This window comes from Pristiophorus japonicus, chromosome 1 (assembly GCF_044704955.1).
Source record: "Pristiophorus japonicus isolate sPriJap1 chromosome 1, sPriJap1.hap1, whole genome shotgun sequence".
In the NCBI taxonomy this organism is placed as follows: domain Eukaryota; kingdom Metazoa; phylum Chordata; class Chondrichthyes; family Pristiophoridae; genus Pristiophorus; species Pristiophorus japonicus.
The window spans coordinates 295,879,006-295,906,624 of NC_091977.1; the positions used below are offsets into that span (position 1 = coordinate 295,879,006).

At 45.3% G+C, this 27,619-nt stretch overlaps 1 protein-coding gene across 2 annotated transcripts in view; it reads right to left on the reverse strand.

Annotated features, from left to right (window-relative positions):
• Window positions 1-27,619, reverse strand: part of LOC139271027 (sorting nexin-31-like) — a 118,989-nt gene that overhangs the window by 55,302 nt on the left and 36,068 nt on the right. For both annotated transcript variants that reach the window (XM_070888483.1, XM_070888482.1), the window contains exons 5-7: window positions 24,029-24,139; window positions 19,460-19,550; window positions 16,497-16,584 (exon numbers count right to left, since the gene is read on the reverse strand). In XM_070888483.1, the coding sequence (XP_070744584.1) occupies window positions 16,497-16,584; window positions 19,460-19,550; window positions 24,029-24,139 (290 nt within the window). The remainder of the gene's footprint in view (window positions 1-16,496; window positions 16,585-19,459; window positions 19,551-24,028; window positions 24,140-27,619) is intronic.

The window sequence follows — 27,619 nt, forward strand, 5'->3', positions numbered from 1 at the left end:
CCTCTTCAACCCTCTCTCCTCCTTCAGTACCCTCTTTGACCAAGCTTTTAGTCATCCCTCCTAATATCTCTTTCTTTGGCTTGGTGTCAAACCTTGTCTGTCAACGTTTCTGTGAAGTGCCTTGAATGTTTTCCTACGCTACAGGTGCTGGACAAATGCACGTTGTTATTGCTGTTGGTGTTGGTGTCAATAGCTCCTTTCAAAAAAATCACAATCAAAACCTGGAATAAATCCCTCTTCCTGTTTTGTCTGATGAAACGTTCCTTGCTAACTGAAGGTTTTAAACAGCGATGTTCCTTCAATACATTTGACAGATCATCAAATGTTTTGTGCGCTTGATTTAAACAGGATGACCAGTGGTGGAAGATGAAACCATCATAACTTTTTAAAAAGAGGAACTGGAAAAAATACTTGAAACAGAAACATTTTTAAAGGGTATGGGGGAAAAGACAGCAGAATGGGCCTAAATTAATAGCTCTCTCGGAAAGCTAGCACAGCAGCGATGGGCTGAACGGCCCCTTCTGTGTCGTAATCGTCTATGACTTTATGCTTCTAAGTTATAAACTGACCTGCTGCAAAGTATTTGGAGCGGTGGAGATGTCTACTTAGTGAAATCATAAACATGCACTTTCACTATACACAATAATCAGTGGAAATCTCCTCCTCCCCCCCACCACTTAAAGAGGGAACATATAAAAGCTAAACAGAATGCAGTGCGTTTCTTACACCACCCCTGCTAAGCATCAGTACATAAATTAACTCAACATTTTGTTAACTCAGAACTGGAAATATGGAAAGAGATACCAATGAGAAAGGTGAAAATAATGTCCAGAGGCAAGAACCAAAAATAAAACACTCCCTTTTTACCTTCCTTATTACTTTGTTGGCTTTCTTTTTGCTACTTTCTATAATGCTCCTAGTCCTCATTCATGCTCTTTGCCTTACACAAGCTGCCTTCTTTTAATACAGGTGCAAACCACTCTCAGACTGAGGTTGGATCACCCCACAATAGCCCCTTTTGCTGTTCCGCGTACATGATTGCTTTGTAATCCATTAGTTACCTTTTTAAATAGATTCCACTGTTGATTTATAGATTTATCAACAAATAATTTCTCCCAACCCAATTCTTGCTCATTCCTTCATAGTTAATCTTGTTTCAAACCAAAACCTTGCTTTTGACCAGCCTGATCATGAATTCATTCACAGTCATCGACGTAGAATATTAGGGCACGGGAAGCCATTCGGGCCATCGTGCTGCTGTTTGAAAGAGCTATCCAAATAGTCTCACTTCCTGCTCTTTCCCCATAGACTTGCAAATTTATCCTTATTAAATATATATCCAATACCCTTTTGAAAGTTATTATTGAATCTGCTTCCACCACCGTTTCAGGCAGTGCGTTCCAGATCATAACAACTCAGTGGGTAAAAACAATTAATCTCCATTCAGAGTACGGAGGGAGCAGAGCACTGGGGTGGGGTGGGGGTGGGAAAGCAGGTGTCTTGAGGGAGCAGAGCACAGTTGGGGGGGGGGGGGGGGAGGGGATGTGCAACAAGTGACACGTGCCATCATCAGATGGTCCAAAATCCGGAAATTAGGATACAGTATCATTATTTATTTTGTAATATTAATGGTGACACCCCAACTCCCTCCCCCGCCACTTCCTCGTCAATAAATCTGAAAACAATAAAACAATCCATGATGCATACACAATGCCCCAGTCACCACAATTCTCTCCCAGAGTGTTGCGTTTGACGGAGTGATTAGTGAGTATGGATACTTTCGGTTTCCAGTCAACCCTTAATGTCATCCTTCTGAGCATGTGCGGGGCCACCAATGACATCACTGAGCATGCCCCAGGCTACCCGATGATATCATTTCCACACATGCCTTATTTGAAGCACTGATCACACTTGATCAGCTCCGCTGGGCAGGCCACATTGTTCGCATGCCAGACATGAGACTCCCAAAGCAAGCGCTCTACTCAGAACCCCTTCACAGCAAACGAGCCAAAGGTGGGCAGAGGAAACTTTACAAGGACACCCTCAAAGCCCCCCTGATATAGTCCAACATCCCCACTAACACCTGGGAGTCCCTGGTCAGACTGCTCTAAGTGGAGGAAGCGCATCAGGGAGGGCGGTGAGCATCTCGAGTCTCATCGCCGAGAGCATGCAGAAATCAAGCGCAGGCAGCGGAAAGAGCGTGTGGCAAACCAGTCCCACCTGTGACAGGGACTGTGGTTCTCGTACTGGACTGTTCAGCCACCTAAGGACTTATGTTAAGAGTGGAAGTCCTCTTCGATTCCGAGGGACTGCCTATGATGCTGACGATGAAAGCTACGCCTCCACCAGTGATGTCACTCGCCATTACATCACCCTCACCCTTTCTCGTTGAATGAAATGCGCTTCACTAAACCAGCTTTGTAGCTCAAATTATGTAAAATAGTCAATGCTGTGGATTTGTCTAATTCAGCCTCAGATGGCTACAGTACTCCGCATGATCCTGCATCGCCCGTGCATGGGGTCATATATTTGAAGGGGCCCACAGGTAAATTGCTGGGTTGGGTTGGCCTGGGTGGAGGATTTTCAGAGTCAAAGCGAGGTGGGGACTGCTCAATGTGGAGGCCTCTCACCCCCAGCAGTTGTTGGAATTAGAGTTTGTAGATCATGTATAACTAGCACAAACTGGCATTATTCGGCCCTCTTATAGAGTTGGGCCTGGCTTGCCAGACTGGCTAGTCGTTACAGTTACTTCATTCACCCACTTATCCGTTTGGTCAGCCCTAAACCAGGGAGGCAGCTGCTGTGCCGTTCCTCTGCCTGGCCATTCTCACTGGGTTCTCTTCGTACCTTGGTACAGCAGGCGGTTAAGAAAGCAAATGGCATGTTGGCCTTCATAGCGAGGGGATTTGAATACAGGGGCAGGGAGGTGTTGCTACAGTTGTACAGGGCCTTGGTGAGGCCACACCTGGAGTATTGTGTACAGTTTTGGTCTCCTAACTTGAGGAAGGACATTCTTGCTATTGAGGGAGTGCAGCGAAGATTCACCAGACTGATTCCCGGGATGGCGGGACTGACCTATCAAGAAAGACTGGATCAACTGGGCTTGTATTCACTGGAGTTCAGAAGAATGAGAGGGGACCTCATAGAAACGTTTAAAATTCTGACGGGTTTAGACAGGTTAGATGCAGGAAGAATGTTCCCAATGTTGGGGAAGTCCAGAACCAGGGGTCACAGTCTGAGGATAAGGGGTAAGCCATTTAGGACCGAGATGAGGAGAAACTTCTTCACCCAGAGAGTGGTGAACCTGAGGAATTCTCTACCACAGAAAGTAGTTGAGGCCAATTCACTAAATATATTCAAAAGGGAGTTAGATGAAGTCCTTACTACTCGGGGGATCAAGGGTTATGGCGAGAAAGCAGGAAGGGGGTACTGAAGTTTCATGTTCAGCCATGAACTCATTGAATGGCGGTGCAGGCTAGAAGGGCTGAATGGCCTGCTCCTGCACCTATTTTCTATGTTTCTATGTCTATGTTTCTATGATTGCCACCCATCTCCAGGTGAGCAAGGGCCAAAGTTGTGAGAGAATCACAGTAAGGCCTTCACAGTGGCAGCTCACGACGAGGTGCAGGGAAACACTGTGATACTGAAGAGCAGCACAACCTCATGGTGCACGTCCATTGCATCCCTCAAAAAGGTGATGAATGCCTGGAGAAAGAAGCCTTTGAGCAGCCTCCAGAAGGACCCTCCCTGCCCCTGGTCCATCCATTCTGAGATGGCATCTGGTTTACTCAAGAAACAGTTCAGATATATTCATTCAGGGTGACGGCATTGCCGGCACTGAGCAAAGATGACTGGGTGAATCCCAGATCTCTCTCTCGCTCTCTCTCTGATTGAGGAGCACTGGCCTCACGGGCAGACAGTGGAGACAATCTCTTCCCTCATGGTGCTGATGACGGGACGATTAGAGGAATCCAGAACCCACATCTGCAATGCAATGAGGAAGGCAGGACACGAAGCGAGGAAGAATCTGGTGACTGTGGCCGACTAGGAGATCAATATAGCCACCAGCCAGACATTAGGAGGAGTCTGCAAGAGTTGTTGTCACTTCTGTACTGACAATAGATGGCAGTTACTGCTTCTATAGATGGCATTCTCACAAAGTAACTGTGACTGCTCAGAAACTCCAGTTTCAACAAATATACGTGACTCCTGGTCAAATCCGTGTTCTGGAATCGTAACCCTGTGCACGTGCATTAAGCCATTCTCCCCTGCACCCCCACCCCCATTAATTTGATTCCAGTCAGTGCACTACCAGCTGAATGATCAGGGCCACAAAGGTGTCTTGGATGGGAAATAATGGCAGAAATCGAGGTGGCCAGTTCTGGTGCAGAGTTTTGGCTGAGTGGTCCACTTCACTTGCCAGACCACCACCCAGAAGCAGATGGTTTTCATAAGGAAAGTGCAGACCTCGGTGTTAGTGGAAGCTGTGAGCCGTCTGCTGCTCAGACCACACCATGACTCCACTGTACCGTGTTGCTCACTGAGGCACGAGGGAGCAACTGATGGGCTGAGGCCAGTGCAGAACAAGGCCACAAGGAAGATCACTAGTGCAGGAGAAAACAACATGGATTTAAACGATGTCAAGAAATCATTCTGCACACAAAGATAGATCAACGCTAGATTCAAGGCGAGCTAAATGGTCTTGCACATGTGGTGATCTCTTTAAATGAGGAAGAGAAGGAGCAATGGAAGGAGGATGAGCAGCACTCAGATCCACATAACCCACCTGGCAGAGCAGCATGGAGAGGGGAGGAGGAACTGCAATTCCCAACAGCTATCGCCTGTATTTCAAAAGAGACTGTGTTACCTGCAGCTGTGGAGTAGAAGGCAATGCTGTTGTCCATTGACCACATACTTTCCTGCAACGCCATGAAATAACATGGCTCTTTGAAAAGACACCAGCGGCGATCGTGCTGGGGGTGGTAGTGGTAGCCATTGTGGAGGGTGTGGGATGGCGAGGCAGTGGCCACGATCGGGGAAATGTACAGAGGAGGCTGAAGAACGACCTTATTGAGGTGTATAAAATTATGAGGGGTCGAGATAGAGTGGATAGGAAGGACCTATTTCCCTTCGCAGAGTTGTCAACAAGGGGGCATAGATTTAAAATAATTGGTAGGAAGTTCAGAGGGGATTTGAGGGGAGAATTTTTCACCCAGAGGGTGGTGGGGGTCTGGAACTCACTGCCTTGAAAGGGAGGTAGAGGCAGAAACCCTGACCCTGGAAAGTAGGATTAGACTGGATAGCTCTGTCGGCCGGCGAGGACACAATGGGCTGAAATGGGCTCATTCCGTGCTGTAAATTTCTATGATTCTATGTGGGGTAGCAGCACACATTCTTTGAATATTGGGTCTGGAGGAACACTCCTGCTCCTTCCGGCTCCATATTCAAGTAAATATATTTTAAACACTTACTTTGTTGGTCGTGGTCAGGTTAGGCTGTTAGGGTGTTAGGGTGCACTTAGACCTGGATTTCGTGGGTGCAGCAGCCACCAGCTCCCTCAGGGCAAACAGATCTAGCAGAGAGGGCCTTAAACAGTTGTTAGGCCTTTTATTTGCATATGCAAAGGGCCTAACTCCTTTTCCTGGCGTGAGTACTGGAGGTGCACTCCCAGCTTGTTAGCAGACTTGGTCAAAGTGGTAGGTTTTAAGGAGCAACTTAAAGGAGAAAGAGAGGTGGAGAGTTTAGGGAGGGAATTCCAGAGCTTGGGACCGAGGCAGCTGAAGGTACAGCCACTGATGGTTGAGCAGTTATAATCAGGGATGCTCAAGAGGGCAGAATTTGAGGAGTGCAGACATCTCTGGGGATTGTGGGGCTGAAGGAGATTACAGAGATAGGGAGGGGCGAGGCCATGGAGGGATTTGTAAACAAGGATGATATATATTATATATATATATAATATATAGATATAAAGACGATTTGAAATCATGCATGAAAGTTGTCTTCCCCTCAATGTCTCACCTCTCAGACCAGTGAATTATAAATCTTAATTTGTTTCAGAGGGGCGAGAAACCCAATCTAGTACAAGGGTGAACCGAGTTTCAATCCATCAATGACTGATGGGATAAACATCTCTCCTCTCTCTTGACTACTATCGACATCCACTCCTCGAGACTGCCCTCACTTGGTTCCACTCTTGCCTATCCAATCGTAACTCGAGCATCATAAGCAACAGCCTCTCTCTCCACCCCGCATCATCACTTCCAGGACCCCCAAAGATCCATTCTTGGCCCCCTCAGATCCATCCTTGGCCCCTTCCACATCCGTGTGCAAACAGCACAAGAAAAGTTTGTGGGAAATGGGTGGAGGAGGGGAAACATAGAAACATAGAAAATAGGTGCAAGAGTAGGCCATTCGGCCCTTCGAGCCTGCACCACCATTCAATAAGATCATGGCTGATCATTCACCTCAGTACCCCTTTCCTGCCTTCTCTCCATACCCCTTGATCCGTTTAGCCATAAGGGCCTTATCCAACTCCTTCTTGAATAGATCTAACAAACTGGCATCAACAACTCTCTGCGGTAGAGAATTCCACAGGTTTACAACTCTGAGTGAAGAAGTTTCTCCTCAGCTCAGTCCTAAATGGCTTATCCCTTATCCTTAGACTGTATCCCCTGGTTCTGGACTTCCCTAACATCGGGAACATACTTCCTGCATCTAACCTGTCCAGTACTGTCAGAATTTTCTATGTTTCGATGAGATCCCCTCTCATTCTTCTAAACTCTAGTGAATACAGGCCAGTCGATCCAGTCTCTCCTCATATGTCAGTCCTGCCATCCCGGGAATCAGTCTGGTGAACCTTCGCTGCACTCCCTCAATAGCAAGAACATCCTTCCTCAGATTAGGAGACCAAAACTGAACACAATATTCCAGGTGAGGCCTCATCAAGACCCTGTACAGCTGCAGCAAGACCTCTCTGTTCCTATACTCAAATCCCCGAGCTATGAAGGCCAACATGCCAGTTGCCTTCTTCATCTGCTACACCTGCATGCCAACTTTCAATGACTGATGTACCATGACACTCGTCTTGTTGCACCTTCCCTTTTCCTAATCTGCCGCCAGTCAGCTAATATTCTGCCTTCATGTTTTTGCCACCAAAGTGGATAACCTCACATTTATCCACATTATACTGCATCTGCCATGCATTTGCGCACTCACCTAACCTGTCCAAGTCATCCTGCAGCCTCTTAGCATCCTCCTCACAGCTCACACCGCCACCCAGCTTAGTGTCATCTGCAAACTTGGAGATCTTACACTCAATTCCTTCATCTAAATCATTGATGTATATTGTAAATAACTGGGGTTCCAGCACTGAGCCCTGCAGCACCCCACCGGTCACTGCCTACCATTTTGAAAAGGACCCGTTTATCCCGACTCTCTGCTTCCTGTCTGCCAACCAGTTCTCTATCCACATCAATACATTACTCCCAATACCATGTGCTTTGATTTTGCACACCAATCTCTTGTGTGGTGGGACCTTGTCAAAAGCCTTTTGATAGTCCAAATACATCACATCCACTGGTTCTCCCTTGTCTACTCTACTAGTTACATCCTCAAAAAATTCTAGAAGATTTGTCAAGCATGATTTTCTTTTCATAAATCCATGCTGACTTGGACCGATCCTGTCACTGTTTTCCAAATGCGCTGCTATTTCATCTTTAATAATTGATTCCAACATTTTCCGCACTACTGATGTCAGGTTAACTGGTCTATAATTACCCGTTTTCTCTCTCCCTCCTTTTTTAAAAAAGTGGGGTTACATTAGCTACCCTCCAGTCCATAGGAACTGATCCAGATTCGATAGACTGTTGGAAAATGATCACTAATGCATCCACTATTTCTAGGGCCACTTCCTGAAGTACTCTGGGATGCAGACTATCAGGCCCTGGGGATTTATTGGTCTTCAATCTCATCAATTTCCCTAACACAATTTCCTGGCTAATAAGGATTTCCTTCAGTTCCTGCTTCTCGTTAGACACTCGGTCCCCTAGTATTTCCAGAACGTTATTTGTGTCTTCCTTAGTGAAGACAGAACCAAAGTGTTTGTTCAATTGGTCTGCCATTTCTTTGTTCCCTATTATAAATTCAGCTGATTCTGACTGCAAGGGACCTACATTTGTCTTCACTAATCTTTTCCTCTTCACATATCTATGGAAGCTTTTGCAGTCAGTTTTTATGTTCCCAGCAAGCGTCCTCTAATACTCTTATTTTCCCCCTCCTAATTAAATCCTTTGTCCTCCTCTGCTGAATTCTAAATTTCTCCCAGTTCTCAGGTTTGCTGCTTTTTCTGGCCAATTTATATGCCTCTTCCTTGGGATTAGGGATAGTGTTAATTTCCCTTGTTAGCCACGGTTGAGCCACCTTCCCAGTTTTATTTTTACTCCAGACAGAGATGTACAATTGTTGAAGTTCATCCATGTGATCTTTAAACGTTTGCCATTGCCTATCCACCGTCAACCTTTTAAGTATCTTTCGCCAGTCTACTCTAGCCAATTCACGTCTCATACCATCGAAGTTACCTTTCCTTAAGTTCAGGACCCGAGTCTCTGAATTAACTGTGTCACTCTCCATCTTAATAAAGAATTCTACCATAATATGGTCACTCTTCCCCAAGGGGCCTCACACAACAAGATTGCTAATTAGTCCTTTCTCGTTACACATCACTCAGTCTAGGATGGCCAGCCCTCTAGTTGATTCCTTGACATATTGGTCTAGAAAACCATCCCTAACACACTCCAGGAAATCATCCTCCACCGTACTGCTACCAATCTATATGTAGATTAAAGTCACCCATGATAACTGCTGTACCTTTATTGCACGCATCCCTAATTTCTTGTTTGGTGCTGTCCCCAACCTCACTACTACTGTTTGGTGGTCTGTACACAACTCCCACTAGCGTTTTCTGCCCTTTGGTATTCCGCAGCTCTACCCATACAGATTCCACATCATCCAAACTAATGTCCTTTCTTACCATTGCGTTAATTTCTTCTTTAACTAGCAACGCTACCCCACCTCCTTTTCCTTTCTGTCTATCCTTCCTGAATGTTGAATACCCCTGGAAGTTGAGTTCCCAGCCTTGGTCACCCTGGAGCCTTGTCTCTGTAATCCCAATTATGTCATATTCGTTAATAGCTGCCTGTGCAATTAATTAGTCCACCTTATTATGAATACTCCTCGCATTGAGGCACAGAGCCTTCAGACTTGTCTCCTTCATAAGTTCCCATCCCCCTGCCATATTAGTTTAACCCCTCCCCAACAGCACTAGCAAACACTCCCCCTCGGACATTCGTTCCAGTTCTGCCCATGTGCAGACCCCGTCTGGTTTGTACTGGACCCACCTCCCCCAGAACCGGTTCCAATTTCCCAGGAATTTGAATCCCTCCCTCTTGCACCACTCCTCATGCCATGTATTCACCTTAGCTATCCTGCAATTCCTACTCTGACTAGCACGTGGCAGCAATCCTAAGATTACTACCTTTGAGGTCCTGCTTTTTAATTTAACTCCTAGCTCTCTAAATTCAGCTTGTAGGACCCCATTTTTTACCTATATCGTTGGTACCTATATGCACCACGACAACTGGCTGTTCACCCTCCCTTTTCAGAATGCCCTGCAGCTGCTCCGAGACATCCTTGACCCTTGCACCAGGGAGGCAACATACCATCCTGGAGTCTCGATTGTGGCCGCAGAAATGCCTATCTATTCCCCTTACAATAGAATCCCCTACCATTTATAACTCTCCCACTTTTCTTCCTGCCCTCCTATGCAGCAGAGCCACCCATGGTGCCATGAACTTGGCTGCTGCTGCGTTCCCATGATGAGTCATCCCCCCCAACAGTACAGTTTTGGAGGGGGATGAAAGCAGGGGACCCCTGCATTATCTTGGTTCCACTGTTCTGCCTGATGGTCACCCATTCCTTATCTGCCTGAGTAACCTTTGCCTGCAGTGCAACCAACTCAGTAAACGTGCTATTCACGATATCCTCAGCATCGCGGATGCTCCAGAGTGAATCCATGCACAGCTCCAGTGCCGCAATGCGGTCTGTCAGGTGCTGCAGCAGGATACACTTCCTGCACATGTAGTCGTCAGGGACAATGGAGGCGTCCCTGAATTCCCACATAGCACAGGAGGAGCATCACATATGTCTGGGCTCTCCTGCCATGACATAACCCTTAGATTAACTTAATTTGTCAACAGTGTCAAAGGTTACCTACTGATCAGGAAATAAAAAGAAAAAAGGATTAAATACTAACCAATCCACCAGCCAATAACTTACCCCCTTGGTTGTGACATCACCGTTCGATTTCTTTCTACTTCTTTGTTTACCTTCTGCCCCTGCACCAGTTGGCCTCGTTGAACTCTCGGGCCTTTATAGGCCACTCGACTCCCCGAATTCCTGCTCCTGCGGCCGTCTCCTCGAACTCTCGAGCCTTTATAGGCTGCTCGACTCCCCGAACTCCCGCTCCCGAAATTCACGCTGATGTAGAATGGGGTGCTCCTGTGAGATTGAGCAAGCTTTATTCTACATCTGGCCTTTTCAAAACTAGTCTGAGATTACACATATCTATTATTGTGTATCTGTAAAGCATGCACTCCCATGTTCCGCCACCAGGGAGTTCATCCCCTTAAGTCCCAAGGGATCCCAGCATCCCTTGGGAGCACTGTATATAAGCCGGCCCCTAAGGCCTGTTCCTCACTCTGGAGTGTCTTTATTAAAGACTGAGGTCACTGTTACTTGAACCTCCCTGTGTGTGTTAGGAACAAAATAACTGGCAACGAGTATACAAATCCAACGGAAAGATGCAGCAAACTGTGGGCATCCTGGAGAAGTTCTCCGAGGGTGAGGACTGGGAAGCCCATGTCGAAGGGCTAGACCAGTACTTTGTAGCCAACGAGCTGGACGGAGAAGGAAGCGCTGCATAAAGAAGAGAGGTCCTCCTCACAGTCTGCGGGGCACCGACCTACAGCCTCATGAAGAATCTTCTGGCTCCGGTGAAACCCACTAGATAAGTCATATGAGGAGCTGTGTACACTGGTTCAGGAGCATCTTAACCCGAGGGAGAGCGTGTTGGTGGCGAGGTATCGGTTCTATACATGCCAGCGATCTGAAGGTCAGGAAGTGGCGACCTACGTCGCCGAGCTAAGGCGACTTGCAGGACAATGTGAGTTTGATGGCTCCCTGAAGCAAATGTTCAGAGACCTTTTTGTACTGGGCATTGGCCACGAGACCATCCTTCGAAAACTTTTGACTGTAGAGACACCGACCCTCAGTAAGGCCATTGCGATAGCACAGGTGTTTATGTCCACCAGTGTTAACACCAAACAAATCTCTCAGCACACAAGTGCAAGCAATGTTCATAAATTAACTGGAACTGTGTTTGCGAGCAGAAATGTATAGGGCAGAAACCACAAGTCTGCAACTGCCAGCAGGCCTCAGGTGACCCAGATGACTCAGAGTCCCCAACAAAGGATAAATGCAAGGCAATTCACACCTTGTTGGTGTTGTGGAGGCTTCCATTCACCTATTCATGCCAATTCAAAGGGTATGTTTGCAAGAGCTGTGGAACAATGGGGCACCGCCATCGAGCTTGCAAACGAGCTGCAAGCTCTGCAAAACCTGCTAACCACCACGTGGCAGAGGAAGATTGGTCCATGGTGGATCAAAGCAATTTCGAGACTCAGAGAGAAGAGGCAGATGCTGAAGTACACGGGGGTGCACACATTTTTGACGAAATGTCCACCTATAATGCGAAACATAAAACTGAATGGCTTACCTGTAGCCATGGAACTGGATACTGGCGCTAGACAATCCATCATGATTAAAAAAATGTTTGAGAGACTGTGATGCAACAAGGCATTCAGACCAGCCCTGAGCCCCATCCACACGAAACTGAGAACGCACACCAAAGAGCTTATCACTGTCCTGGGCAGCACCATGGTCAAGGTCACCTACGAGGGCACAGTGCACGAACTGCCACTCTGGATTGTCCCGGGCGATGGCCCCACACTGCTTGAAAGGAGCTGGCTGGGCAAAATCCGCTGGAACTGGGATGACATCCGAGCGCTATCACATGTCGATGAGGCCTCATGTACCCAGGTTCTTAACAAATTTCCTTCCCTTTTTGAGCCAGGCATTAGAAACTTTTTCGGGGTGAAGGTGCGGATCCACTTGGTCCCAGAGGCACGATCCATTCACCACAAGGCACGAGCGGTACCGCACATGATGAGGAAGAGAATGGAAATCGAGCTGGACAGGCTGCAACGCGAGGGCATCATCTCCCCAGTGGAATTCAGCAAGTGGGCCAGCCCGATTGTTCCAGTACTCAAAAGTGATGGCACGGTCAGGATTTGCGGCGATTATAAAGTAACTATTAATCGTTTCTTGCTACCGGACCAATACCCGCTACCTAAGACAGACGACCTATTTACGACACTGGCAGGAGGCAAGACGTTCACCAAGCTCGACCTGACTTCGGCCTATATGACGCAGGAGCTGGAGGAGTCTTCGAAGGGCCTCACCTAAATCAACACGCACAAGGGACTGTTCATCTACAACAGATGCCCGTTTGGAATTCGGTCGGCTGCAGCGATCTTCCAGAGAAACATGAAGAACCTACTCAAGTCGGTACCACACATGGTGGTCTTTCAGGATGACATATTGGTCACGGGTCGGGACACCGCCGAGCACCTACAAAACCTGGAGGAGGTCCTCCAGCGACTGGATCGCGTAGGGCTACGGCTGAAGAGGTTGAAATGCATCTTCATGGCAACAGAAGTGGAGTTTTTGGGGAGAAAGATCGCGGTGGACGGCATTCGGCCCACAGACGCCAAGACAGAGGCTATCAGGAACGCATTCAGGCCACAGAACATCACGGAGCTGTGGTCGTTCCTGGGACTCCTCAACTATTTTGGTAACTTCCTACCGGGGTAAGCACCCTTTTAGAGCCCCTACATGTGTTATTGCGCAAAGGTGAGAACTGGGTATGGGGAAAAAAACAAGTAATTGCTTTTGAGAAAGCCAGAAACATTTTATGCTCCAACAAGCTGCTTGTATTGTATAACCCATGTAAAAGGCTTGTGCTAGCATGTGATGCATCGTTGTACGGAGTCGGGTGTGTATTACAACAAGCTAACGTTGTGGGGAAGTTGCAACCTGTCGCCTATGATTCCAGGAGCTTGTCTAAGGCCGAGAGGGCCGAAGGCATGATTGAGAAAGAGGCATTAGCATGTGTGTTTGGGGTAAAGAAAATGCATCAGTACCTGCATGGCCTCAAATTTGAGCTGGAAACCGATCACAAGCCCTGTACGGCAATGCAGCGTGTGTGCTTAGTTGAGCAACGAGCCCAGAGAGGCACCACTAAGTTTGTGGTCCTGGCCCGCCAGACCATGGTCGAGGATCCATGTCGACTATGCGGGCCTGTTTCTCGGTAAAATGTTCCTGGTGGTGGTGGTGGATGCTTTTTCAAAATGGATTGAATGTGAAATAATGTCGGGAAGCACCGCCACCATTGAAAGCCTGAGGGCCATGTTTGCCACCCACGGCCTGCCTGACATACTGGTCAGTGACAACGGGCCATGTTTCAGCAGTGTCGAATTTAAAGAATTCATGATCCGCAATGGGATCAAACATGTCACCTTGGCCCCGTTTAAACCAGCCTCCAATGGGCAAGCAGAGCGGGCAGTACAAACCATCATACAGAGCCATAAACGAGTCACAGAAGGCTCACTCCAAACCTGCCTGTCCTGAGTACTGCTCAGCTACCGCACAAGACCCCACTCGCTCACAGGGGTGCCCCGGCTGAGCTACTCATGAAAAGGACACTTAAAACCAGACTCTCGCTGGTTCACCCCAACCTGCATGATCAGGTAGAGAGCAGGCGGCAGCAACAAAATGTAAACGATGGTCGTGCCACTGTGTCACGGGAAATTGATCTGAATGACCCTGTGTATGTGCTAAACTATGGACATGGTCCCAAGTGGATCGCGGGCACGGTGATAGCTAAAGAAGGGAATAGGGTGTTTGTCGTCAAACTAGACAATGGACAAATTTTCAAAAAGCACCTGGACTAAATGAGGCTGCGGTTCAGACTGCACTGAGCAACCCACAGCAGACACCATCTTTTTCGAGCCCACAACACACACCCAAAGGATCAACAACACCACCCCGGACCAGGAAATTGAACCCATCACGCCCAACATCCCAGCAAGGCCAGGCTCACCTAGCAGTCCTGCAGGGCCAACAACACGCCAGCCCAGCGAGGACACAGCCAACACACCAGAACAGACATTTTGTACTGAGGCGGTCCACCAGGGAAAGAAAGGCTCCCGACCGCCTCAGCTTGTAAATAGTTTTCACTTCGACTTGGGGCGGGGGTGGGGGGGGGGGTGTGGGGGAGTGATGTGTATCTAAAGCATGCACTCCCATGTTCTGCCACCAGGGAGCTCATCCCCTTAAGTCCCAAGGGATCCCAGCATCCCTTGGGAGCACTGTATATAAGCTGGCCCCTGAGGCCTGTTCCTCACTCTGGAATGTCTTAATAGAGACTGAGGTCACTGTTACTTTAACCTTCCTGTGTGCAGCCTCATCTGCGTCAGTAGGTTATGGTTTCAAATCCCACTTCAAAGGCTTGAGCACAAAATCTAGGCTGACACTCCAGTGCAGTGTTGAGGGAGCACTATCGGAGGTGCCGTCTTTCAGGTAAGACTTTAAACAGAGGCCCCGTCTGCCCTCTCAAGTGAACGTAAAAGATCCCATAGCACTATTTCAAAGAAGAGCAGGGGAGTTCTCTCAATATCCTAGTCCCGGCCAACATTTATCCCTCAACCGACACCTAAAAACAGATTATCTGGTCATGATCACATTGCTGGCTGTTGGACCTAGCTGTGCTCAAGTCGGCTGCCGCGTTGTATAACAGTGACTACACTTCAAAAAGAGTGCTTCATTGGCTGTAAAGCCTTTTGGGACATCCTGAGGTAGTGAATGGCTCTATATAAATGCAAGTCTTTAATAGATTAAGTATGTATGCTTTTAACCTCATTTAATTGATAAATGACTTTAACGCACATAGAGTATGGATTTTACAGTCCTTTGCATTCTGGGTTTCGCCCCGGAGTGGTATGAAAGGCCGCGTTCAGGTCTCCTGTGCCCTGTTGCGATTCTCCGGTCCGGTTTTGCGGTGGCGCTGAGCAGCATCGCTGAGAAGAGCTGCGCCGGGTGTGCAACGTCTCTTGTTGCGACACTGTCAGTACTTTGGACTTTTGCCTGATCCGTCCACCCGAAGTTCGCCCGCAATGACCGCCTGGGAAACCAGAGCGGTCGAGCATAGCTGGCGGCAGAGAGGAAGGTAAAGTAATCCAAAGGTAAGTGTTTTAATCTTTTTAGTGATTGGTGTTGTGGTGATGTGGGGAATGTTTTGGGAATGTTTTTGTGTGGGTTTTTTTTTAAGGCTTCCCCCCCTCCCCAGGCCTCTCTTGGAGCGCTCACAGCCCAGCAGTTTAGTTGGCGAGTTTCCCATCCTTGCGCCACAAAAATTGTACAACACTCCCCTTCGTGCTGCACCCCCTGACCAAAGCGCAAACTATTCCCGGCCGGTAACTTTCCCGCCCCGCCTCCATTTTCACTCTGAAAACCAAAAAGCCTAAAATCCAGCCCTTTATATTTAATTTAGTCAACAAAGCTGTAGCAATCATATTCAATTTGACTAACTATTCAAAGTTGGCTCCACGAATGACATACCAATGCCATCTAGGGGTGACAGAATTAACCACAAAGCATTTTAGAAGCAGGAAGTTTCACATTTTAAAAACATGCTTGGAATTAAACAAATAGCATTTTAAAAAAGATTCATAAACATTTATAACAGTTTTTAAAGAGTTGAAACTAACAAGTAACGATATCATCCTTATTACGTCCATTTGCAATTTCCCCCTCCCTTACACTGTTCAGCTCCTCCAAATCAGTACATCCAACAACAAGCGCTTAATAGTGAAACAAAATCAATTTAGAAATCATCATGCTAAAGAATACAAAATCACAGACAACAGAAAGTCTTTAATAGCAGCTCAGGGAGCCCTCAGCTGTGAGACTCTCTAAGTCAACCTACAATAGCCCCAATATTTCTCTTTCATTGTTGCTTAAAAGTCATTCTCAGGAGGAAACTACATAAGGGAAAAATAACAAAAACATTGTTGGCTCAACATAAACTCAGTAAGGGTTTTATATTCAATTGAATGCCCCCTTCCTAGTTATTACTGTGAACTTGCTAGTCCCACAGTTCTGCAGTGATTAGTGAGCTTCCATCAATTTCAGAAAAGCAAGCATCATTATTGCAGTCTCGCTGAAGATAATCAATAAGGTTGGGAAGCCTGGGAACACAGAATATTGAAAAGAAACAACTGCTTATAAAAAAAAATGCTCCAAGGAAAATATGCTTCACTCACCTTTTCCTGATCATTATTCTGCAGTTGTCGTCCTGTTGGCTCCACAGACTCACAAACGGCAGCTCAAAGGCATTCAACTTTTTCAGCACTGGCCCAAGAATATGAAAACAATATAAAATCATAAATACTCTTGAAAATCTCTTTTTTCATCTTCAAGTATATCATTTATTACATTCATTTCATTTTAAAGAAAGTCTACTGCAGGGCTATGGGGAAAGAGCGGTGAGGTGGGACTAATTGGATAGTTCTTTTAATGAGCCGGCACAGGCACGATGGGCTCAATGGCCTCCCTCTGTGCTGTAAGATTTTATATGAAGTCTGCTGAACATACACATACACAGAGCGGTTTTAGGGCCTATATAGACAAGCTATCTCTTTGAAGGTTTGAAAAGTGACTGAGTGCACAGATATTGCACACTTGAGTTGCTCAATCTTACAAAGACAGTATTTTAGCACTCGGTGCCAGAGATCTGCAATTCAACACTTATTAACCTGGTTAAAGACCGTCAACTCAACATTATTCAGTTACAATCTCTGGTTACAGACGGTCACTTACCAATAAATAATAGTTACTCAGCCAAGTCAAAGCAATGGAGCACATTGCTGCCAATATCTGCATATCTCCAAGAGTGAGATCTTACAGCCATTTCCAATTTTAATTGGGCTTACAGGCTAAACCCGCACAACCTGACCTTGTAATGTTATAGGCCTGGCATTGTCGGGACACAATAGTTAACTTGTCCCCATTTTAAAAGACCTGTGTTGTACTATTGTCATAACAAGTAAACATAGACAAGAGACAATATGGGCTTTGGGAATATCTGGAGTGCAAGTGTTGGGACAGAAGCTTACAAACTGGGTTTGCAAGGTTTCTGTCGATCTAGAGCTGGGGATATTGGACATTGGAAGAATGTCATGAAAATCCTGTATTTATTAACACATTATGTATGCAGCTACACATGAATAAAAAAAATTTTCAGCACAGATAGATCTGTTTTTATATGGGTCGCTGACACGGTCTTTTGGAAAGAACGAACTTCCATTTATATAGTGTCTTTCGTGACTTCTTTCAGGACATCCTAAAGTGCTTTTGAAATGTAGTCACTGCTGTAGTGTAGGGAAACACAGCAGGTCATTTATGCTCAAGCCGTGAGATCTTTTACATCCACCTGAAGCAGCAGATGGGCCTTGGTTTAACGTCTTATCTGAAAGCACTCCCTCAGTACTCATTGAAGTGGCAGCCTAGATTATGTGCATGTCCCTGGAGTGGGGCTTGAACGCACTTCTAACTCAGAGGCGAGCGTGTTCGCAACGAGGCAAGGCATGACACTAAAAGAAAGCTAGGATCGAAGGTTCGGTGGGGAAGGAAAGAGGGGTCCGCAGGACTGTGTAACCATTTACAGAGAGTCCATGGATATACGTCAGCATTTTGCAGGGGGTCGCCCATACAGAGAAGTTTTGAAAGTACTATATTAGACGCTACGTAATCCACAATAGACAGGGTTATGACAGACTTTCTCTATCAAAATGGTACAGATGTTAAAAGGTCAGTTCTTAAACGTTTTATTATAAAAACTGAGACACAGGTGAATATGTACATTTGTTCACGTGTCGGTGAGCACATACCACCAAGATGTTACATTAAACATATTGCTGCAGCTATAGTGTTGTGAAAAACTATAGAATTTCAATTTTGTCATCTCATGTCTCTTAAAATCTCAAATTAATAGAAATAGAACAACACGTACAATGCTGATACCATGCGTCTACTGGGAATATAAGCAATATGTCACTTGAAGAGCTAAATACAATTATAAGGTGGGGGCGGGGGGGGGGGGGGAACACACTAGAAAGTATGCAGTTATTTTACAATTATAAATCTTTATGTTCAGATATTTGCAGTTCCATAATAACCATTTATTTATCTAATTTACTGAATAAAACTGCAGCCACACAGGAAATCTTGGATCAACTGTGAAAGGTATGGGGCTAAATTTTCCCCCATTATCTGCGCCGTTTTTTTGGCGAGCACCTTTTTTTTTTAAAAAAGAGTAAATTAAAATCTCCAAGTTTCTGTGCCAGCGTAATTCACTTGGGTACGATTTTTTTAGGCTACGATTCTGGCTATTTATGCAAGTTTGGCCAACTACGATTTTTCTTAAGATGGCATATGTGTCCACTCTGAAAAATGTTCTGGGCAGTTAACAAAATCAGCACAGGCAAGAGAATCAGCACAGAAAATCCAGTTCCACAGCCCGGGCAGCAGCGGCAGAGAGGGAGAGAGTGAGAGTAATTATAACCTCTTTTATTTATGGCTTCTGTAGTACAACTTCATCACTCGAATTCACTATAATCTGGGGCTTTTGGTCTGGTCTGTCCATCCTTTCGGCCTCGGCTAGGAGCGGCACCGGTCGGTTCCGGGGGGGAGGGGGAGGGAGGCCTTTCAGCCTGGGCTAGGAGCGGCACCACCTCGGGGAGGGGAGGGGATCCTTCTAATTCAGTTTACAGGATAGACTTTTGGCACATTTAATATTTTCATGTTGGTAAACTGCTGCCTTAAATAGATGCAATGTGCAAGGTGCTTGTGCAGGTTGCTGTGAGCTGGCCAGAATGTCTTGTATGGTTTCACTTTCCAGCTTCAGCTCGCAGTGTGTCCCTTGTTACCCTGGCAACCTAATCTTTTTGGCGCACATCTTAGGCTCCACCCACAAAGCTTCAGGACAATGTGCACCGGGGCCACATTCACAAGTTCAAACTTCCAACTTTTCTTTTGACGTAGTCGGGCCCCAAAAAAACAGGTATAACTCTTCAAATACGTCAAAAAATGGCATTGGGGAAAATTGAGCCCTTTATACCCTGAATATGCATTTATATACAGTTCAGACAAAGTGCACTTAGGAAGTTAATGCCTCTTTCACAAGGATCTTGAATACCCTACGGAGCTATATTAGTTCAGAACTTACCAGAGTATCCTCCATTGGGATGCTCACAAACAAGATACAGGGCAAAGTGACCCAAAAACTGCCTCGACAATTCAATCTGCTGGGCAGCAATCTAAAAAGAAATCAATCAATTCGTGAACAAGTTATTGTGGGGCATCTGGCACAGAAGTAAGAGACACACAGTTATCAGGAATTTACAAATGTAAGACTCCATTAACCAACAGTGTACACACAAAGCCTTAACTGTTTATGAAGCAATTCCTTCAGACCAGCAGTGAAGAAAGACAGCAATTATTTTCTTTTAGAAGCACATTTTTTCTCATTATTTCTCCTCTGCCTGCGCTCGCCCACCCCTTTTGGAGAGTACCATTTCTGGTTGTTTCTCAATTACCAGCCACCCTCTGCTACCTTGCCCAAGTGGCCATTCTCCCCAGTGAGCCTCGACAAGGAGCATCAACAGGCTGCCCAATTTGGAAGAATCACAACCAAGCCCAATCATGTGATCATCCACAAAGGATTTTTTGGCTGTGGATCAGGCTGCGGTGCCAACACACAGCGTTAAATGTGTCTAAGAAAAATTAAAATTCATCTTTTTTTTGTTGCTACAGTGGTAGGAAAGTAGAGTTGAAAGCGTGTCTGTCACTTCCAATCTCCAGAAGCCGAACAAAAAGCTTCCATATTTTTAAGGCAAGTTACTTATCTGCTTGCACTCAACATTTATAGATGCCTGGTGTTCAGAGAAGAGTTAATGATAATTTGGCACTTTAAGCCAATGGCGGCTAGGCTGAAAAAAATGCACTTGTTCGAGATAGAGAAAAGAATGTTGTGCACGGACATAACCCACTTCTTTGAAATGGATAATGTATATGGGAGTAGGTTACAATACTTCAATTGTGATTGTAAGACTGGAATGCAAAAACTGGCCTCAAGCAAGATTAGAGATTAAATAAAAACTGTCCCCTGCCTCGAAAAGCAAATATGGGCAACAGACATCAAAAGCAGTTGAGACTATGTAATTTACCTCCACAAACAAGGAACGAGGCTAACATTGTGAACAGAAAGAAAGACTTGCATTTATATAGTGTCTTTCACGACCATCGGACGTCTCAAAGCACTTTACAGCCAATGAAGTACTTTTGGAGCGTAGTCACTGTTGTAATGTGGGAAACGCGGCAGCCAATTTGCGCACAGATAGCTCCCACAAACAGCAATGTGATAATGACCAGATAATCTGTTTTTTGTTACGTTGATTGAGAGAGAAATATTGGCCAAGACACCAGGGATAACTCCCCTGCTCTTCTTTGAAATAGTACCATGGGATTTTTTACGTCCACCTGAAAGCAGATGGGGCATCGGTTTAACATCTCATCCGAAAGATGGCACCTCAGACAGTGCAGCACTCCCTCAGCACTGCACTGGAGTGTCAGCCTAGATTTATATGCTCAAGTCTCGAGTGGGACTTGAACCCACAACCTTCTGACTCAGAGGCAAATGTGCTACCCACTGAGCCACAGCTGACACTGAACAAAACTGAACCTCTCCCAATGGTTCAGTCAGTTTATCCAGTGAGCGGCTGACTCATACAGATCAGGGGCAATTAGGCTGGCACTAGGGGGGCTACAATTAGTCACAGTGACCCAGGGTTCCTGATCCAGATAGCTATCTAATGACCCCTGCTGGAAGCCCGTGTATAGACATCAGTTGAGGATAGGATTAGGTTCCTCTGTGACGCTTTCCGTGATACCCGGTCGACAATCATCAAAAATCATACTTTCTAGCAGAGAGAAAGGATAACAAATCAGAAAGTAGAACCCAGGCTAACATTCCCTCCCTAACCCAAGAGGCACTGACTTGGGGAGGGGGAATAATTGCTCTCCTTTACAGGTTTAGTGCACTGGCAAATTGCAGCTTATCAACTGATTAATGCATAAAGAAGAAAGCAAAAACTGGGCTTGGAGCATGCCAGTCAAACTAGAGAGGCATCCGACAAGAGTCATGCAATGCCCAAGATCACTGTACATCCACAGTTCCAATATAATTTGTATTTATATAGCGCCTTTAACGTGGTGAAACGTTTCAAGGCGCTTCACAGGAGTATTGAGATTTTAAAAAATTGACACCGAGCCACATAAGGAGAAATTACGGCAGGTGACCAAAAGCTTGGTCAAATAGGTATGTTTTAAGTAGCGTCTTGAAGGAGGAAAGAGAGGTAGAGAGGCGGAGAGGTTTAGGCAGGGAGATTCAGAGCTTGGGGCCGAGGCAACATGAGACACAGCCACCGATGGTCGAGCGATTGTAATCAGGGATACTCAAGGGCAGAATTGGAGGAGCGCAGATATCTCGGGGTGGGGGGGTTGGAGGAGATTACAGAGATAGGGAGGGGCGAGGCCTACTTTAGCTGATTCACACCACATTAAATACTAACAGGCAGCGCTTTCACAGAGCAACGAGGCTGGAAAACTCATATCTGTTAAGCAAATAAGTCTTCCACATTTGATGAGGAAACCAAGAACTATTTTCTGCAGTAAATTATTTTTACAAGTACAAAATGCCCTTCTCTTTCCTCTCGCTCTCTCCCCACAACCACCCCCCAGTAAAATCCCCAATAGTACACAACCCTGACAGTTGCTGAGTCCTGCTCCCCTAATGTCCCACACAAGTTGGTGACTACACCTAGCCTGGAGACGCTGAGGCTGACTGAAGCAGCCCAGGTGCTTCCCCATGTTCAGATCAGCGAATTCAGCAGAGACGGGGAATCGAACCCACATCATCAGACAGTGCCTGGACCCATTCTTTGTTCCTCACAGAGGAGTGAAACATGTGCCTGCCTTTTTAAAGAACTTTTGTTTAAATAATTGCATTAAGGGTATATTTTGTAACGAAGTTGAAAGCGACTGCACATTTGTTTCAGACCATTAATTTTAAAAGGAACAATAAATAGCTGCAACTCAGTTTATTTCAGCTAAATATATAACTTCCAAAAAATGTTAAGTGGACATGAACTGTAGAAATGCCTGCTGTGTAAACAGATATCGTTACAGCCTATTAAATTGTGTCTCCGAGCCCTCAAATCAAAATGGAATAGCTATTTAAAACAATAGTGCAGCAATCTAAACACAGCACGTCAGGCTGCAAGCGAGCCTGCCTCAGGGCACAATCAAGCTTGCTGGTTTCATTAAAAACAGGACTGTGGAAAATGTAATGCAGCCTCATAAATCTTCTGTATATCCCTGCTGCAGTTCAACTCCTATTTTTTTTTTAAAATTGCCACTATATATCACATCACCCAGGCCTCTCCAAACCCCTATGCAAAGTAACACACGGGTAATATTGCAAAATCTTTCATAATTGAACCAGCAATTAGTGTTATTTGGTCTGTTCTTCACAATGTGGCATTTCAGAAAGGTCACTGTATTTTAAGGCTAAGTGACCATGCAAATAAAAAGTCTTTGACTTCATGTATACAACTTAACAGCATCACAACTGTTTACTCTGACCACTGCAATGGCCACACCCAGCTGGAGGCTTTGCACTCCATCCAAGCTCCTTTTTAGTTAAAGTACACACACACACACACACACACATTGCTGTAAGCACACGGCTTCCGTGTGCCAAATAAATGAATTTGGACTAGTAAAATTCTTAACACAAGAAACCTTTACCAATTTAACTTTGCAACTCTTCAATTACATAGCTAAATTATTGTGTTTTTTATCCAAAATATAATGAGATGTTCTCCAACAGCTCAGTGGGAAGGTGCATCATATGGTGTGGCAACAAAATATACAAAGAAAAACGGCGCAATTATATATAGCACCTTTCACGACCTTATGATGTCCCAAACCTCTTTAAAGCCAATTAAGTACTTTTGAAGTGCAGTTACTTTTGTGATGTAGGAAACACGGCAGCCAATTTGCACACAGCAAGGTCCCACAAAGAGCAATGTGATAATGACCAGATAATCTGTTTTAGCGATGTTGATTGAGGGATAAATATTGACCAGGAGACCAGGGATAACTCCCTTGCTCTTATTCAAAATAGTGCCATGGGATTTAGATTCTAGAACGGTCCCAGCAGATTGGAATGTAGCAATTGTAACCCCGCTATTCAATAAAGGAGGGAGAGTGCAAACAGGGAACTACAGGCCAGTTAGCCTATCAGCAATGTGATAATAACCAGATAATCTGTTTTAGTGACATTAGTCGAGGGATAAATATTGGCCAGGACTCCGGGCCAACTCTCCTGCTCTTCTTTGAAATAGTGCCATGGGATCTTTCACATCCACCTGAGAGAGCAGATGGAGCCTCGGTACAGACCAGGGAGGCTGTGGATTTTTTTCCTGTAGTGTAAATCGGGGGAAGGGGGTGGGGAGATACGAAACTAGGCCAACCAATTACCTGTCCCAATTTGCATGGGGGGGTGGGGAGAGGGTACGAGACTAGGCCAACCAATTACCTGTCCCAATGTGATGGGGGTGGGGGGTGGGGAGGAGGTACGAGACTAGACCAACCAATTACCTGTCCTCTTAAGTTGTACAATGTGCGTGGCCCTCGGAAATTTGGGGCAGGGGAGATGAAGGTGAAAATTTACCTCTAATATCCTCTCTGCCGAGTCAGATGTGTGGGTGTCAATCAAAAGCCTTTTTCCATTTGCAAGGAGAACCTCCAAGACAGCAGCTCGTGCACAAATTTTAAATGTTTCCTGCAACAAAAGGAACAGCTTAGTGGTATTTTCAGCATGGAGATGCAGAATGTGGTTTTCATGTTTCTTATAACTGATTAAATGTATTTTTAGTACTGTAACAGCCGGAAGGACACTGGAACATTTTATTCCTGCCCCAGAGTTAAAAAGAGGAAAGGCTAGCCATTGAAGTAAGTGAATTGCAAGCCTTCGCACTTGAAGCCTGGTGGCGCTAAATACAGTTGCATGGGTTTTATGTATTGTACTGCTTGCGTTTCTCTTCTGTTGATTAGGCGCCTACTATTAGCTCAAACCAGATGTCAAGCAGCATCAATCCCCAGACATCAACACCACAAAATGAATTCCAACTGACCTCAATAAAATCTTCATTTATTGTTTGGCTAATTAATATCAAAATCTGACTCAACAGAATCAGTCATTATACATGATTAAATCATCTTTAACTATGCACGGTTACTATATTTATATTGGTTACAATAACCCCAAATTCTTCTCATTCAAGCCAATAGCAATTTAAAAAAAATCTTAAAGTGACGACGTCATCTAACAACTTTTCAGCTCTGCTTGCTTTTAACTCATACTATTCAGCAACAATTTGCATTCCAGCCCCAGAAATACTAACAGATCGACTGCAAGGCATTGCCCCTACAAGTCTTCTCTTCTCTTCTCCCTTCTGCTGTTATCAACTGTTTTTTTCTCAAATGCCAATCATTCTTTTGCCATTCCCCCTCTCACCCTCTCCATGTCCACCGCCTACTTTCGTAGGAAAATAGGTACAGGAGTAGGCCATTCGGTTCTGAGCCTGTTCCAATTAGATGACGACTGATCTGTGTCTTAAATCCATCTGCCTGTCTTGGTTCCATAACCTTTAATACCCTTGCCCAAGCAAAAATCTATCAACCTCAGTATTGATATTCTTCAATTGACCCCCCAGCCTCAACAGCTTTTTAGGGGAGCGAGTTCCAGATTTCCACTACCCTTTGTGTGAAGAGGTTTCCTGACATCACCCCTGAACGGTCGAGCTCTAATTTTAAGGTTATGCCGCGTTGTTCTGGACTCTCACCAGGGGAAATAGTTTCTATCTACCCCTATCAAGTCCTTCAATCATCTTAAACACCTCAATTAGATCACCCCTTAATCTGCTGTACATGCCTAGTCTATGCAACCCGTCCTCATAATTTAACTCATTTAGCCCCAGTATCATTGTGGTAAATCTGCGCTGCACCCCCTCGAGGGCCAATATATCCTCGGACAGACAGACATGACTCACCCTTCACTAATCCATGCTGGCTCTCCCTGATCAGTTCATGTTTATCCAAATGCTCAGTCACTCTGTCCCTAATAATAGATTTTTGTAACGTCCCCATAACAGATGTTAGACTAATAGGCCTATAATTTCCGAGTTTATTTTTTACCCTGCTTAAACAGTGGAGTGATATTGACAATTGTTCAATCTAGGGGGATAATTCCTGAATTGAGAATGTTTTGGAAGAGCTTTCACTTTCCCTCCTCCTCCTAATATGTTCCTCAATCTTTTGTGCTCTCTTTAATTGCTTGTCTTGATACAGTATCTGAGTGCATCATGTTCATCTAGCAGGAATTGTGATCACCAAAAAGGCCCGAGTGCATCACAACTCCTGCTAGATGATTATTTTTTTCTTTTTAAAGTAACTCAATGTACTACTTACCATTATTACTGCTTTAACTGATGGGCATTACTCTGCTGATTTTCAGACTCCTGATCCTACAACAGGATGCCTTAAGATCTAGCTTCTACTACTTCTGTTACTTAAGTGTTTCCCCTATTTTGAGTCAGTTGGCCTTAACCTTCCATGTCAACCGCATTGTCTCAACAGTGTTCTTTAAATTTAATCTCTCAAAAAACACCCCTTACTGCACTCGTATGGCATTTCCATATCTTACACCAATCTTGGTGGCCCATGAGTGAAATTTGCCAATTCTGGAGACTGCTCTTTAGGACCAAAGCTGAAACTGGTCAAATTTTCTTCATGTAAAATCCTTCTGAACAGAGACAAGCCTTACATGCCAGAGATCAGAACTGGATCCAAAACTGGGCCTCAGGAATGATGGGTGATTGCCCCATTCAATACCCAGGCAGTGAATTAATACCAAATAGGGAAATCAGCAAAAACTTATTTACCGGTACCTAGAGAGTGGTGAGAATGTGAAACTCGCTACCACAGAGAGTGGCTGAAGCAAATACTATAGATACATTTAAGGGAAGGCTAGACAAGCATATGAGGGAGAAGGGAATAGAGGGTTATGCTGATAGATTTAGATGAGGAAAGACGGGAGGAGGCTCGAGTGGAGCATAAACGCTGGCATGGACTGGTTGGGCCGAATGTCCTGTTTCTGTGCCGTGTATCCTATGTAATCCTGTGTAATCATTCAAGTCTACCAAGGCTACACTGCACTTTAGAATGCTGCAGGTGCTCACACAAAACTAACAACTGATTGCTAAAACAACTACACTACCACCCTAAACACTGCCCCACAGCCTCTGAAGTCTACACACCAGGAAGAGCTAACTCAACCATTAATGCAAATGTTGTTATAAGCCTAACTGGACAAATATAGTGCATGTCCTTAATGTTTCATATATATTATAGATTAATATATTATATTAATATATTATAGATGATTTAATACAGGATAACATGAAAATATTTTGGCCCCAAATTTGGCCATGAGTTGCTCCGTTTTTTTTTGGAGCAAATTGATTTTTTTGGAGTATCTTAAAATCCCCATTCTGCACATTTAATTTGTGCCAGTGTAAGTGAGTTTATTCGGATTTTTTTTAAGTTTAGTTTTTTTTCAAAAGGGGGTGTTACGCCTGTTTTGGCCATTTAAGCCAGTTTGGACAGCTAATAGTTGCTCCAAACTAACTTAGGCCAGTGTATGAGAGGCGGGAGCAGCGTCGGAGCGGCCTATAAAAGGCGTACTTGTGCAGCTACAGCGGGAGAGAAAGCAAAAAAGAAGTAGAAAGGAATCGAAAGGTGATGTCACAGCCAAGGGGGTAAGTGATTGGCTGGTGATTGGTGAGTAGCTTTTCTTTTTCTTTTTTATATCAGTAAGTAAACTGTAACATTGTTGTTACCAATTTAAGGGTATCTAAGGGTTAAGGCATGGCAGGAGAGCTCAGTCACGTGATATGCTCCTCCTGTACCATGTGGGAACTCGGACACTTCCGGTGTCCCTGACGACTACATGTGTGAGAAGTGTATCCGCCTCCATCTCCTGATGGACCGCGTTGCGGAATTGGAGCTGAGGGTGGATTCATTCTGGAGCATCCACGATGCTGAGAATGACATAAGTGGCATGTGTAGTGAGTTGGTCTTACCGCATGAGAAGGATCCACAGCCAGCTAGGGAATGGAAGACCAGCAGGAAGAGTAGTACAAAGAAGGTAGTGCAGGGGTCCCCAGTGGTCATCCCCCTGCAAAACAGATACACTGCTTTG